Source organism: Cinclus cinclus, chromosome 20 (assembly GCF_963662255.1).
Source record: "Cinclus cinclus chromosome 20, bCinCin1.1, whole genome shotgun sequence".
NCBI lineage: Eukaryota > Metazoa > Chordata > Aves > Passeriformes > Cinclidae > Cinclus > Cinclus cinclus.
Window position 1 is genome coordinate 12,612,310 of NC_085065.1, and position 16,130 is coordinate 12,628,439.

Genomic DNA, 16,130 nt, shown 5'->3' on the forward strand with positions numbered 1-16,130 from the left:
GCTGATACCTCAGGAGACCCCAGAGCCCCGCTCCGAGCCTGCGCCGGCGGAGTCGCGCTGCACGCGGAAGAACCTGCGGCGGAGGGAGAGTCACCGCGGCGGCGGTAGGACCCAGGGCGCGCCCCGTGCAGCGGGCGGAGCGAGCAGCCACAGACCCGCCGCGCGGGAGCGCTCCCAGCCGGCGGGACCAGACGGTCTGGGGCGGGTCTGCGTGGGCACACGGGGACAGGGGGCTGCGGTCCGGCGCGAGCCCGGGCATTCTCACGCTGAGGCGCGGGACGTGACTCAGGTACTGAGGCGGAGCAGTCGTGTGTGATGGTGCGGAGTTTTTGCCTGGCTTAAGCGGGCGAACGCCGTGGGGACCGCGGGGTGGGGGGTCCGGAGCCGGCTGAGCCGAATCCAGAGCGCCGGGCTGACCGAGGGCGCTTCTCTGCGTGAGGCTTTCCGGCCAGCGGATGAGCCCGAGCGCCGCCCAAGCTTTGGGCAAAGAGCGGCGTACGAGTCGCGGGTTCATCCCTCGCCCAGAGGCTGCGCTGGGAGCCGATGGGGACGTGGGCACCGACGCCGACTGTCCTCGCACCCCTTGGCACCACCCCACGAGGGTCGGCGGGGCACCGTCCCGCCGGCTGCATTTCTCGTGTCTTATGGGGCCACGCGGGCTCGCCTCTTCGTCGGGAAACCCGCGTTGCCGTATGGGTCGCCCAACCGGCCTGAGAAGAGCCACCGGCCTGCAAGCGCTGTCCGGGCTCTGAGCGGTGCTGGCCACCGAGCCCCGCTTCGCCTGCTAAGAAAGAGCGCTGGCCCCGGCTTCTCTGGCGGCTGGGTCACGCCTAGGCGCGTCGTGCCGCCGGCCGGAGGGCACGTACAGTGCCACGCCGATGGCTCGTGGGACAGCCGCGAGCTCGGGCTTTGTTTCCGCCATTCACCATTCCGTCTCACACCATTACTGGGGGACGAGGGTCTCCGCGAAAGCCTCGCCTCCGCGGTCCCTTCGCTACTGCTCACCTCCTGTTTCAGTGTCGAGCTCCAGGAGGTGAATTTCGGAGTTCTTTGTCATAGCCGTGAGCGCTCAGGTCCGTCAGAGCGAGCGACGGGCAGTCTGAGGGACTGCTTCCTCATAAGGACATCGTCGCAGCCCCGGGCGTGAACTTCGTTACTGGGTTCAAGCACCAAGCACATTAAGAACGGTGGGGCGCCCGGGCGCGGAATCGCGCCACATCTCCCTGGTCTGCGTGAGAATCGGCCGCGGCAGCCACCCAAGCACCCGGCGGGAGCCGTCTTGGCTGAGGGCTGCGCGGGCTACGTGCCCGCCCCGGAGCGCCGCGCGAGCGGTCGTGGCCGTGGCGAAGCCGCGACTGCCACCATTGTATTCCCAGCCCCTCTCCCCCCTACACCCCCTCCCGCGCGGCGGCCGCCCCAGTCCCTCTCCCTCTCCTGGGAAAGAGCCTTTTTTTGATGCTGCTCACAATCCACCTGGAGTAGTCTGCGGCTTGTCTTCTAAGCAATTCTGTGGAGAGATGAAATAGCGCACAAAGATGGAGTTGAATTTCAGTAATTCAGCTTCCTCAGAGGCGCAGACCGTTACCACTAGTGGAAATGCACTCCTCTTGGGTAAACTGTTCAATTTAGGATGTCACAGAGTAAAGTCATGTACGGTTTTGCAGTGCTTATTTCAGAGGAAGCATCGTGGCAGCCGTTTTAAAATGTAAATCAGAATCTATTAGTACAGTACACCTCATGTGGTTCAGTCAGAAGTCTAACTCAAGGTATGCTATAGAAATTAAGGTGGCGTTTTAAATTGTGTCTGAAGTGGCAATTTACATATCTCTGTGCATGACACCCTATTATGCAGCTGCACTGTCCAAAGTGATAATGTAAAATTACACCTCTGAGCCAGACGATCTGTTCTCACTGTATTCAGCCACATCTGCTCACCTAGTTTGAGATACAGTGCATGTGCATGTGAGCACTTTATATGTTATGGTAGTTTCATGGTGTTCTGCAAAAATAAATGCAGATGGCCAGCTGGTGACAGGACTAGAGTCTTAATTAGTATTCATCTAGTTCTGTCACTTTTTGGTTTTATACTGAACGATATAAGGACACTTCTCCACTATAAGCAACTGTTAAGCATTTATGTTTTTCTAAAGCTTCAACACATTGCAAAGCCATCACAGCTGCAGGGCTGAAATTAATTTTTATGATACATGAAAATGAATTGCAAGTTTTTCCGAACTGAAGTTGGGATTCTGAAACTTATATTTTTGAAAGCATATGCAAAACAGTCAGATAATTGCAATACTGAAGGCACATTTGTCACTTTTCTGTAAACAGAGAAAGCACATGTGCTCTCTGTTGTTTAGGTGCTGCTGTGATGCTGACATTAAGAACTTATAGTAATGGATGTGGTGTAAAAATAACCCACAGACTTTTAGCAAAATAATTCCTCTTCTCCAGAAAATGGGCCTTTGATATGGATAGAATAACTCTGGAGGTCTACAATGCTACTGTAATAGGACTAGTATATTTGTTTCCCCAAATAACATAAAGACCGGGGCTCTAATATTTTCATGATACAAAATAAAACAAGAAAATAAATAGTCACAACTTTCCCTGTAGACTACTTTACCCAGATAGTAGAATTTAGGCTGGTTAGTGTTATCTGCTACATATAAAACTGAAGTGTGAATTTACTGTCAGTGTGGTCTGCTAATAACTTGTGATGAATGTCACTCACTGTGCAGCAGCAGTGAACCGTTCAGATGTTTTGAGGCTAAAGGGAAACTGGAAATTATTAATAGTCAAATTTGGTATGGAACATCCCTTGCAGCTATAACAGCACAGAATTATCCTAGGAGTTCTGAGAGGGAGATGAGAGAATAGGGAAGACTGGCAAACCCTTAAGAAAGACAGCAGATTTGGGAAATTGTCTCATTTGAAATGGAAGAGGCCAAAATGGGACAGTGGCAGTCACTGTGGGGCCTTGAAGGGAGGACAGGAGGTCAGGATAGGCATTGGTAAATATGGTAATGATTTTGTAGGGAACAGAAGCAATTTGCAGCAGCCTTTGGAATGAGCATATACTTCAACAGGCTAATATTTAAGCAGGTAAGCCACAGGAAATGTGCTAGTGGGTTATGCCAGTGGCCCATCTAAATGGCTTCTATGAGGTACCTGAGCTGTAGTAAAATCTGATTTAAAGATATTTACATTGGTACTTTAGAGAATCAGGGAGGAGTTAAAGTCATGCTGAATAGGCAGATGTCAGAGATGTCAATACAAAGGGTGGCTCTTCTATATGTAGAGGGCTATCATAAGGGTCTGGAGAATATGAAAATAAAAATATTTTTTTCAGAAATAATTTCCTGAAAAAAACCAGTAGCGTTGGTTAATCTTAGGAATCCTCACTTAACACCAAGAATAACATGCATATTTTGTTTAGTCTGCTTAGATTTTAATACCCTTGGGTAAATACAGGAGGTTTATAACTCCTATTAATACAGCATTGAGCAGCCTATGCTTTTCAATGTATTCATACCCCCAACACCATATGAAGAGAGAATAATTATTTTCTTTGTTTCATAGAAAAGAAAACTAATGGAGGATCTCTACATTACTCAGCTTATACTATCTTCCTTATCTTCCAGTTTTCACATTTCACAACTTTTCACATTTCTCAACTGGGTGGGGTTCCAGACTGAAGCCTAGGCTGAACTGGGTTTCCTACTTGGAAGCTTATGTTCTATTTTTGATAACCATCTTTTATTTGTATCATAGAAATTCAAGGTTGTGTAGATTTCAGCCACAATTAGAAGAAAATAATTATTCTTGAGAATTCTTGAAATTAATTCTTCTTGTGAACAGGAAGTTCTCAAGCTATATAGATCAGTGTACTTGCTCATAAATGTCCTTCCTATCCATACCGCTGACCATTAAGTACAGCTGTGTTGCCAATAAAAGTATTGGCAAAATACAAATAATAGATTCTTGCCATTTCTAGCTGTTCCTTTTTGTAATACAAATATGCACCTTTTATATACATCATCCCAGAAACCACACCGACACACCACCCACAATGCTACCTAATATTTCCTCCTAACTGAGTCTATATTAGTTTCCATGACAACAGGAAGATAATATCAGGAAGATGAAACCCCAGATGCTACCTTTGTTTTACGCATTAACAAAGTAAGAACCCATTCATGACAGAAGGAATCTGGAGTAAATACTGACAATAATGTCTTTTATGGAGATACAAAACCAAGCCAGTTAAATGTAATCCTTTGCCTCTAAATAGGGCTGACCTAGCAAAAGCAGAAAGCAAAGCAAACTGTTGCAATAGTTAGGCAGTAGCCTCCTGTCTTAGCAGGCTTTGATAGTATCCCAGCACTGTAGCAAAATCTTAAGGGATTTTTTTTTTTCTTTTTTTTTCCCCCCTCCACAGGTCAACCAGACCAACCACAAGCCTGCCTTTTCTAAAGGTGGTACCCCTCATTTGTACATTCTGCACAGGAACCTCCACACTACTTCCTTATTATTTCTTAAGGAGGTGAATACAGTCTTACCCTAGTAAGGCACACCATGACAGGATGAAGTGCATTCTTGCTGTGTTTATGGAGACAGGGGTAATTTAGTTCTGGTTAATGGTCTTTTTATTTTGATACCCTAACACAAACAACCAAAATGGACAAAAGCAGATGAGAAACATTGATTGTAGAATCATGGAGTGGTTTGGGTTGGAAGAAACCTTGAAGTCAATCTCGTTCCGACCCACTGCCATGGCAGGAACACCTTCCATTAGGACAGGTTGCTCCAAGCCCCGTCCAACCTGTCCTGGAACTCTTCCGGGGACTGGACAGCCACAGCTTCTCTGAGCAACCTTTGCCAGGGCCTCATAACCCTTACACTAAAGAATTTTTTCCTAATACCTAATCTAAACCTACTGTCAGTTTGAAGTCACTCCCCCCTAGATCCAGCATTACACGCCCTTGTAACAAGTCCCTCTCCAGCATTCTTGTAGCCACTTCAGGCAGTGGAAAGGTGCAGTAAGGTTTCCTCAAAGCATCTTCTTCTGCAGGCTGAACAATCCGAATTCTCTCAGCCCCTCCCTTTAAGAGAGCTGTTTTTGAGGCATGTGTGTGCAAATAAATGTTAACTACTCTTGAAAGGTTGGCATTTGGAGATCTGGTATGCCGGTTTATGGTGATTTTTAGCCAAATGTGGTAGTAGACATGATGTAAAGAAGAGTAAATGGATATTACTGTGTATTTCCCTGTAGGCTTATTTTTATGAAATGCTGGCAGGTTCCCTCTGGTAAGTCTACATCTTTCATCACAACAAAACATGAAACCGTTTTAGAGACTGTTCCTCACGGCAAAGATGCTAAGTTCTGTAAGGCAGGTGCAACAGAATGTGTCTTTTACAGGCTGACTTGCTTTGCTGGGCATGGAAGAGCTCAAGAACGTCCAGGAAGGAGAATGTTTCCCTCTCCTGTGGAAACACCCGGTTCCGGCAACCGCGGTTGCGAGCGCTGGGCGGGGGTGCGGCCCCGGCTCCGCCCGCGCCACTGACGGGCAGCGCCCGCCCCCGCCCGAGTCACGTCCCGCACGTCTCAGTGCGGCGGCCGCGCGCGCGCCCTGCTGGGCTGCACCACGCGGGGTCACGCGGGGCCGCGGGCGGGAGCGGCTCCGGCAGCCCCTGCCCCGAGGGCCGGACCGGGGCTGGGGACTGGGTCTTCTCCGAGCCGCGTCCGCGCCAGGCTCCGTGCGCCGGGGGCCGAGTTGACTTCTGGCCCCCCCCGAAAAGCTTGCACCGTTCTCTTCTGGAAGGAACAAGTGCGCTGCCAAATAGTTCTTAACGCTGTTTCTTCTCAAAGCCACTCGCCACTTCACATTGTGTCGATGTAGTTTGCTATCGGGGTTCAGCACTGTAGGTCTGCAGAGGCTGCTCTTACAGCAGTGGATAGGCAGTGGAAACAAACAAAAACTGCCCAACCCTTCCCCCAACATTTTAAACCTTCACTCCAAATGAAATATTCTGACAACTTGGAAGTAGTATGTGACAATGCTTCCTACCTCCTGAAGTGCTTCATTTTTACATCTTATTCCTATTTTTTATGCATTTGAGCCGAGACTCATCAAATATTACTTTTTCTTACTGTTTATGTAATAATAACAATAGAAAGTATTTGCTTCAGACAGGCAGTTGTACTGAGCATTGCTTCAGTTATTAACTCCCAGCATCCACAGAAACGGCTCATGGAGATTTTCCTCGTACTTTTGCTTATGAACTTACTTGATGTGTGAAAAATGAATAGCTCATCATCATCTCAAGGGGATCTTTCTACCTTTTCAAAATAACAGTGTATCAGCGCTGTACTGCTGTCCTTAGTGGAGAATAAAAATATCTGTGTGATTAGTCCACCATTTCACAGAACACTTGTGGTGTACCAGGTCTCCTAAGTGAATAGGCCAGGAGCTTCATGTAACAAAGTCTTAAAAAGAAAATTCTGCAGACTTTAATGCAGGAGTTATTACATATTTGTGAAAGTCAGATACACCCCTGAAGTGCTGTTATGCCTTCAGTTTTTTGATGATACAGTGATTTGGGTGAAATCCAGCTCTGACTGAGAGCTGTGAAGGCCACTCATTTAAAACTCAACTGTGTGCATCTCATTTTCATGTATTTTTTGCAAGCTTTGGAAGAACTAAATTCAAGCAAGGAATAGTTAAAACTGCACTGCATCTTCAAGACTTTTATTTTGAGTAGTTCTATGACTTAGTTTTAATGGCAATGCAATTTTATAGACACTAATTGCTTTTTGTTTCTTAGGGAACACACAAGCTTCTTCATCATGGGAGCTGTAGTAGCTGATGATGGTCCATCAGGTGTGAAAGCCCCTGATGGAGGCTGGGGCTGGGCTGTCCTTTTTGGCTGTTTTATCATCACAGGATTCTCCTATGCCTTTCCTAAGGCAGTCAGTGTCTTCTTTAAAGAACTTATCCGGGAATTTGGCATTGGATATAGTGACACTGCATGGATTTCTTCCATTCTGTTGGCCATGCTTTACGGAACAGGTGAGCAGTTACCTGGTTTTGAAGCAGTATTGTGTCATTCAATTAAGTTTGTAAATCTTACACCCATTTACAGTGTGTATCATGACTGCGTATCATTACTTGTGTGCAAGTAAGGCATTCTAAAAGAAGAGTTACTATTAATCACATAAATCAAAAGATTATTTAAACCCATCCAGCTTGGATTTAAAATTACATTTCTGTAACTCAGTAGTTGCTAAAGATGATGAAAAAGAAAAATCATGAGGCACTCTGAAGACAAAAAAGATTTAAGTATTTGACTACAGAGGAAAGGACATTTTTCCTTATTGGCTTGGCTGCATGGACAAAGTCCAAAATGAGTCTGAATTATTGTGGGTGGAATGACCTTAGACCTTTAAGATCATTGATTCCAACCATGAATGTTACTTTTTGAAGTCAACCGAAGAAATACAAAGTGTCATAAAATCAGTTGCAAAATTTGGTTTATCTTAGCAACTGTAACTTGCTTTTCTTGCCTAGGTCCACTTTGTAGCGTATGCGTCAATCGCTTTGGTTGTCGCCCTGTCATGCTGGTGGGTGGCCTTTTTGCATCAATGGGGATGGTGATCGCTTCCTTCTGCACAAGCATCATTCAGATCTATCTAACTGCAGGTGTAATTACTGGTAAGTACTATGCATTGCCGAAAATGAGTTAACTTAGCTCTTAGCTTTAGGCTGAAGTTTTGCATAAGTGAAAAATACCTGGAACATCAGGATCATCCAAATCCCAGGATCAGCCCAGGATCACTGGGCTTTTATAAAGATGGCAGAAAAATGCAGAATTAAAAGGTCATTTATTTTTGTTATGAATGTTTAATAGCACAAAGTGTAATCATAAAGTACAAGAATACTAGGGGGTAGAATACTTTGTGTTATCTTAGGATTCTTTCAACCATTTGGAACAAAACTATTTTCTCTTAAGTCATGCGTCAGAAAAACTGCAATTAAAATATCTTTAACAGTGATACCGTAGGCTGGTATTAATTTTTATGTATCCTCTACTACAGGTTTGGGTTTGGCACTAAACTTTCAGCCTTCACTCATCATGTTAAACCGTTACTTTGACAAACGCCGGCCCTTAGCCAATGGGCTATCTGCTGCTGGGAGTCCAGTGTTTCTTTGTGCTCTCTCACCGTTGGGACAGATATTACAACATGAGTATGGCTGGAGAGGAGGATTCCTTATCCTGGGTGGGATGCTGCTCAACTGCTGTGTATGTGGAGCACTTATGAGACCTTTGGAGCCACCCAAAAAGGCTGAAGCTACCAAAGAGCCAGCTGAGAAGAAAGTGAAGAAAAAACTTCTGGATTTCAGTGTGTTTAAAGATGGTGGTTTTGTAATCTATGCTCTAGCAGCATCTATCATGGTGCTTGGTCTCTTTGTTCCCCCAGTGTTTGTTGTGAGTTATGCCAAGGACTTAGGGTATCAAGACACCAAAGCAGCTTTTCTTCTGACTATTCTGGGATTCATTGATATCTTTGCTCGCCCAATCTGTGGAATGGTAGCTGGTCTTAAATGGGTTAGACCACGCTGTGTCTACCTCTTCAGTTTTGCTATGATTTTTAATGGCTTTACAGATCTCATGGGTTCTATGTCTGTTGATTACAGTGGACTGGTGGTCTTTTGCATTTTCTTTGGCATTTCTTATGGAATGGTAGGTGCTCTTCAGTTTGAAGTTCTCATGGCTATTGTTGGTACACAGAAGTTTTCCAGTGCTATCGGTTTAGTGCTCCTGGCAGAAGCTATGGCTGTTCTGATTGGCCCACCATCAGCAGGCAAGTATGCCATTTAGTTCGGAATTGAAAACTGTGTGCATTGCATCCATTTACACAAAATGTAAGGGAGCTGAGAAAAAGAAGTGAGTCACTCGAGAAATGCAGATTGTGCTCAAGTTGCACGTTTCAAAGGCTTTCTGCAGTTACACTCTGAAATAGTCCAAGAAGGGATGGAATTAACCTTTTCCTTCTTGGATCTATTTCAGAGTTGGTTAAATTGCCATCTGGAGATTGCATTTCTCCTCTGAAAGCCTGCAAGGAGCTTCTTATTGGTAGATAGCTGACTGGGATTCAGATTATGAAACCTGTCAATTTCCTTTGGGAAATACTAGGATATTTTCTCTATATCCACAGTAGATTTGGAGGAGGAAAAAATAAATCTGAAGGAAGAGAAAAATCTTACAAGGAGGACTATAAAACTGCACAGATTTAAGGAAGGTAGAGTGCTTCTATTGCATGTCTCACAACCCAAGAATAAGGAGACATGACAAAATAGTAGAATTCATTAATTTGAAGTCAAAATACAAATTAATGACTAATCAAAGAACATACAGTCCTTGAACTGAAACACACTTTCCCTCCCAAAACCCACCAGGTCACTGCCATAAAATGTTTACTGTTTATACCAGACACTAAAAACATCTAGTACTTTTGCTTTGACAGAACCCCCTTTATGAGAAAACCAATACTGTGTACTATTTCCTCCGATCTTCAGGTTTGGAGAGGCACTTCCTTCATACCCTCCCACCTGTTCTTTCACATCCACCGAGTCCTGTGAAAAGTTACCTTTATCAGTGTCAGAATCCATCAGCTACTCCAGACTGACTATCAAATAAGATTTGCATTTTAAGCAGACAGTGCACTGCCCATGTAGAAAGGTAAATTGAGATTGGGAGCAAGAGGATAATGATGATCAGATTATGATATAGATCCCATCCATGGATACACACATTTTTATCTGAAAGACACAGCACGTGTTTGATCTCTTGCTTATGAAGGCAGGGCTGCTTTTATTTCAGATGAACTGCATGTGTGCAGAGTATGTGTTTTGGGATGTCATGTAATGTCAATGACTGTTCAAGTGAACTGAAATAATTGAGAAATATTCTGTTATAAACTTGTTTAAATCCTATTTAAAAAAACCTTGGTTAGATAGTCATGGTGATTCTAGACAGGAGAGTCAGAATGTTCTAAAAAAGCAGAAAAGTATTCACCGCAAGATAATCACTTTTGTTAATCACATGAAATGTTGTCTTTTTTAGGAAAACTCCTGGATGCAACAGGGAGGTACATGTTTGTTTTCATTATTGCTGGAATTGAAGTTACCACCTCAGCTCTTGTGCTGGCTTTGGGAAATTTCTTCTGCATTAAGAAAAAATCAGAAGAACCACATACAAAAGAAGAAGCAGCAGAAAGAGAGGAATTAAACAAATCTGAAAACAAAACTCCTGAAGATGCCAAGGTGGACTCCATTGAAGTGGAGCAGTTTCTGAAAGATGAGCCTGAAAAAAATGGTGAAGTTGTAACTAACCCAGAAACATGTGTGTGAGCATGACAAGGAACTGAAAAGTGTTTAGAAGATAAAGATTTTCAACACTATTTATTTTAGAAACAGAAATAGTTTAGATCTGGGCCATCTGCTTTAGTAACTGGGGGCTAGTCAGCTCACCAGGTCTCTTTGGAAGCTGATTAGCTAGACAACACCTTACTGGAAATTTAGCTTTATTGGTAAAAGGTGGAACACTGTGGTTATACATTTTATGTAAACTAAAAAGCTTTTATGAACACAAGTAGGCTCTTGCTATGCATCACCAGAAACTGCTCACTTGGAAGATACAGGAAAAGCATATTTAAGAAAAGTGGAATTATACGTATATTTTCAGACAATATTGATGAAATCGCTGTGTTGTGTGGCTAAATATAATTTCCCTATGTTCTCTGTGAAAAGAGTTTGAGATGGATAAAAATCTCAGGAACTTAAAGGTCTCAAGTTTTTGAATTTCTTACATTTTTAGATTTTTTAGATTAATTGGCTCAGACATAATTTAATTTTGATAATATCTGTAGCTTTGATTTATGTAAATCTATTTCTGCCTAAACCTGTAACCTTTGCAATTATCATCTGGAAAACCTGGTTTTGGAAAGGCTCATTACAGATAGCGTCCTCAGCAGATCACACAAGTGGTATTCCAGGGTAGTACTAAAAGAAAAAAAAAAGAGCAGAATGGATCCTGACAGACCATAAGCAAACAAAATTAGCCCAAATTTCCATAAACTGTTTTCAGTAAAGTTTCCCTACAGCATTGAAATATATTACAAGTAACATGGAGAAAATGATTATTCGGTTTAGTAGAATATTTGGAAAGTGTCCATTTTGCATATGAAAGAAATGGTGGGAGTTTCCAGATGACCTACAGACTGGGTAGACTTATGGAAGAGACTGAACTACTTTGAAACATGTTAGTCATCCATAAAGTGTTAGCATCATGGGAAGGTTTTAACACATTAGGTTTTGAGGTTTTTTTCTTCCCCATTTATCCTGCTTCCCTACCCTCTGGCTTAGTATACGGATGTTCAAAGTGCCATTCTTGCTGTTTGAGGAAACATGATAGAACATGATACATCATTTTTATGGTGGCACAATACCAAATAGAAAAGGAAGGCATTCTATTTTCTTCCCACCCAAAACCACAAAAGAAATATCATTTTTAAATATAAAATCATGCTACTGCACCCCACCTCTCAAATCTGCTAATAAAAAATCTGTCTAGGCCTTGTAACTGCAGTAACAATCTTCAAAACAGACTGACGGTAACAGATTCCATTTTCTTAGTAGTAGCAAAGGAATATTGGCTTTCAGGTGCCAAAATTGTTTCACTTAACTGAAAACTAAAAGATCATAATCCCTTAAAACTCAGTATCCCCTTTAAATTTTTAACAGAAACAAAGTGCCAAAACCATGAACCATTCTCTAATGAACTCTCTCAGATACCAGCTTCCCTTTTGGAAGTTTCTTCAAAATGGTTTTGCATTGTTAGAACAACCTTGCACAGAAATTGGAAAGTTAGAATAATAATTTTTAAAAGAAATGGATGCTGCATAAAATAAACTGTTTTTATATCCTATGTAGTGCATTATTTTAAAGTCTTTTTATTAATTTAGTGGCAGCAATTGTAGTACTGAACTTAGCTCCAGTTTGCTAAAGACTAAACTGATACTTGAAACATAACACTTATGGCTCCAGAAGGCAAGAGAAAAATGGAATTCACAGAGTAATTTATTATATCTTTGGAGGCTGCTACGGATGATACATGGAGGCCTGATACAGCTTTCAGATTGGAGTTCCCTGTTGTTTCAAAAAACAAAAACTAGAAACTTTTCCAAAGGTGAATTCAGATTCTCAGAGAGCCACTCTTGTCTTACTGTGTGTTCCGATCACTGGATTTCTTTGCTAGATAATGCTGCACTGTTATCACAGAACTAAATGGTTGTTTCTTTGACCTCAGGTTTTGGCACAATTTTAAGTTTCTGTACATTCTGCAAATTGTCTAGACTCCTTTATATGTGACAGAATGTGATTTGTACTTATCATACTGACTTTTGAAACTATATTTAATTTTCCATACATAATACTTTTATGGTTAAGCTGGAAACAGTAAATTTTATGTTGTAATTTTCTGTGATTTGAGACAGAAGAAGAAATTAGGAAGACAATGAGACACATTTCAACAAGAAACCATGAATAGTCCTGTAAGTATAATTACTGTTCACAGAAAGGCCTCATTGGCCTATGCAAGTTATTTTCTTCAACTCAAAGATCAATCACTCTGACTGGGACTGCCAATGCTCTTGTGCCATTTTCAGCACAGACCTACCAATGGCTTCCAGTATTTATGGCAGCAGGAGATGCTTACTGAATGACAGTGGTCAAATCAAAGGACTCCTTTATTTACTGTAGGGGGAAAAAGGGTTATAATTTAATTCACTAAGCAATTTAAAAAGCCATATGAGCAATGTAGAATCTTTTATAATTTTAATGAATTGCAAGACACATCAATACAAAGGTGAGGAACTCCTAATGCAGCTCTCTTAGCGACATCAAAAGTGGCAGGCTTGAGAGTACTTGGGAGTTCTAGAGCCAGTTAAGGTCCTTGCTCCCACTGTGTCCCATTCAAGGGTAACACCCAAGTGTGTGCTAGCCCTCCAATCCTCTCTGTTCAGTTGACTTTATTTTCTTGGAACGGGATTTGCTATACTGATGGGAAGGAAACCTCCATGCCAGATCCCTAGGCTGGACACCTGCTGGCCACTACACTAGACTGTGCTGAAGCATGTATCCAACTGCTCCCAATGACATGGCCACAAAGGCCTTCACACTGATCTCCTATTTTATCTCTCCTTTATCTCTCCTTCCTCCCGTGTGTTAAAAAAACCAAAACCAACCAAAACTAAACACCACAGGCAGCTAGTCCTTAGGTTCTCAGCATTATCCAGCCAGGCTCCTTGTTAATTTAACTCTGCTTATTGCAAATATTTAAATAGATTGATAGATATTAAAAATATGTATTTTGTATATTTAAAAGTGAGGAATTGATTTAAAATTCTTCCAGGTATTTTGGTACTGTATTTCTTTAATTTCAATACTACTGAGATGCCCTTAGGAGCAGTCTCCAAGATGTGCTCATCCATATATTCTGAGGATGTATATGGTTGAAGCCATAAAGCATTGCTAAAGAGAATGATTGCTCAGGGTCACAGGCAGAACAGTTTTGTAAACATCTACCCAGGTGAACCTTTGTTCAACCTTCATCTGATAAAAATGTTGCGATTTGAAAAAATGGAAAAGGAAGGGAATGTAGGTAATTATGCAATTGAATTGCCAAGCATCCAAAGACTATAGTTTACTCCTGCATTATTAAAACAAATGTAATTTATTTTGACACAGAGTTCATGAATATATCTGAGAAGTCTGGAAAGTAAACAGTCAAAAACCCAAAAGAGTTTTCAAGGATTATTTCTCTGAAAGTAGTGAATGATCTTTTACCCTAGCAAAATTTCTAAAGCATTTTGGTTCTTCATATATTCTATAAATTGTGTACTATAGGATTTATGGTTAAAATACTGCATGACTGATTATGTAATGGATCTTAGGAAAATAAGGGGCTGATGCAAGGAGATGAAATGCATATAAATGCCAGTAATACACAGAGACTTTATAAAAAAGTATACACGTATTTGTACATATATACATGTAACATGCAAAATACCCCCAGGAGTAGATTACAGTTTGCCCATTTGTTAGACAATAAGCAGAGTTAAAATTATTTTCTTCCCTCTATCCAGAGATCAGTTTGCTTTTTTGAAAATTCTAAATGAAATACTTTGTAGCCATTTGGAGCCTAAAGACCTCAGCAGAACTAGAAGTCTTAAAGTGATGCACCTGTTTCAAGCTAAGCCAGTTCCCTAAAGTTAAGACTTGAGAAGGTATGGTGTAAAGGACTGGCAAGATCTTGTGATAATATTAAATTCCAGGCACACAAATGTGTATTAGGCAATACAGAATTGTTCTTTAAAAATAAATTAGAACATTCCCTTAATCAAGCAACCAAACTTCAAAATGAAAAAGCAAAATATTTATGTGCTTTTGGTATATCCCAAAGAAAATGTTTAGTTTGGTAGACAATCATAAACAGAATTCTAGAATGCAAACTCTTACATGTTACAGCGCTAAGTACTGACTTGTGTATGTGCGTCTGTGTCTCTTTGCTACACTTGTCTTTAGGACTACGGGAATACACTTCAATATTGTGCGAGATGACATTTTGTTTGTTAATGCACTTTAATGTAATGTGTATATTCATACTTAGATTTTTTTAATGCTTTTCTAGTAAACTGTTGCAAATGTAGTGAATAAATATCTTGACAGAAAGTGTGGGTTTGAGAAAATAAGCTCAGAAGAAATTTTTAACAACCTGATATGGACACTGGACTTCATTTGCACATGCCTAGAACAGCTACACAGGGACAAGAGTGTTTATAGAGAAGAGTTGACACTTAGCTGACAGGCAGCCAGAATTTAATGTGGGTAAGGGGACTTCTTTTGCCATGACTCATAGGTTGGCTAATTCCAAATGGACATGTGCTTCTGCTGTAAATGATCCTGAAGACTATTTTAAAGCACCATCTAATTTAAAATAACAGCAATTAATTTTGTGTTGTGTGAAAAATAAGAATGTTCTACTCTGAATAGTGCTCCAGGTTTTGTTTGCAGGCAAAGTTTTGTAAACTGTGATGACTTATAAAGCCCAAAATATTTTGAACACCAACATGCCAGCAAGCTGTCTTTACTGTCAAGAGATGCTCTTTAGAACCTGAAAGCTCCTAAGAAAACACAGTGTAGGCAGACATTTACGTTGTGGTTTTTTGGCTCCTATGGTACCTCAGCTAGGACTGGCTCCTCAAGGTATAATCTCAAGCTACACTCAAGTGAATCAAAACTACAAGCTCTTCAATGCAGCAAGACCCATCTTTTGCAATCTGAAGACTGATACCTACTTATGTTTAATTCTAAGCATCCCTGGCAATAAATCTCTGATTCTTAGAGAAATCTAAGTTCCCCTTCAGAAGTTTCTCTGTATATCCAGACTGAAAAGGTCATAGATCTAGTTTACAACCCCCCCCCCCATGTTTGAATAGATACATGATTACCTTTTTTATGCTTAATTAAATTGGCAAGACTGTAATCAAATGCTTTACCACCCCAATGGCCAAATCAATCCATATACTGCCACAGGAATTAGTTACTAGGTGGACTAAAATGACAGAACTTATTAGCATGTAGTCAGACCACCCTTGTGACAGAAAACCAGAGTATATCTTTCCTTCTAATTCTCTTTTGAGTCTGAAAGAAGAAAGCAGGGCCACTCAGTGTAGGGGAAAATGGGCTTAACCCAGGTTGCACAGCTGTTCTTGCTGGACCTGTTGAAGGAAGTACTCTTCTACTTGTGGAAGAGTAAAAAACCTTGACAACAGCAGAGGTACTGCATATGAGAAGCAACAACTTTGCAATGGATTGTTTTAGCAGCTTTCTCAGCGCTTTTGAGATAGAGCTCATCTTTGTGCCAGTAGGGAAAAGGTGTATCTACTAAAGAGCATTAAGATGCTTATGCTCTTAAAAGTTATGCTTATGCTCTTGAGTTACTTTGCTAGTAACACAGTCTGCAAGATCTGGAGTCCTCTATTTGTCTGAGAATGTATGGCA

General features: G+C 41.7%; 1 protein-coding gene across 1 annotated transcript; it reads left to right on the forward strand.

Annotated features, from left to right (window-relative positions):
• Positions 1-191: 191 nt before the first annotated feature.
• On the forward strand, positions 192-11,211 carry SLC16A3 (solute carrier family 16 member 3). The gene is made up of 5 exons (XM_062506313.1): positions 192-289; positions 6,832-7,076; positions 7,575-7,718; positions 8,102-8,869; positions 10,132-11,211. The coding sequence occupies exons 2-5, from the start codon at positions 6,854-6,856 to the stop codon at positions 10,416-10,418; spliced, it is 1,422 nt and encodes a 473-aa protein (XP_062362297.1). The 5' UTR covers positions 192-289; positions 6,832-6,853; the 3' UTR covers positions 10,419-11,211.
• Positions 11,212-16,130: the final 4,919 nt, after the last annotated feature.

What these genes read in the sequence shown, in the direction of transcription:
- SLC16A3 (XM_062506313.1), top strand. Translation starts at nt 6,854, where the DNA reads ATGGGAGCTGTAGTAGCTGATGATGGTCCATCAGGTGTGAAAGCCCCT. An exon ending in AACTGCAGGTGTAATTACTG is followed by an intron (nt 7,719 to 8,101) that starts GTAAGTACTATG and finishes CCTCTACTACAG; the next exon opens with GTTTGGGTTTGGCACTAAAC. An exon ending in GATTGGCCCACCATCAGCAG is followed by an intron (nt 8,870 to 10,131) that starts GCAAGTATGCCA and finishes TGTCTTTTTTAG; the next exon opens with GAAAACTCCTGGATGCAACA.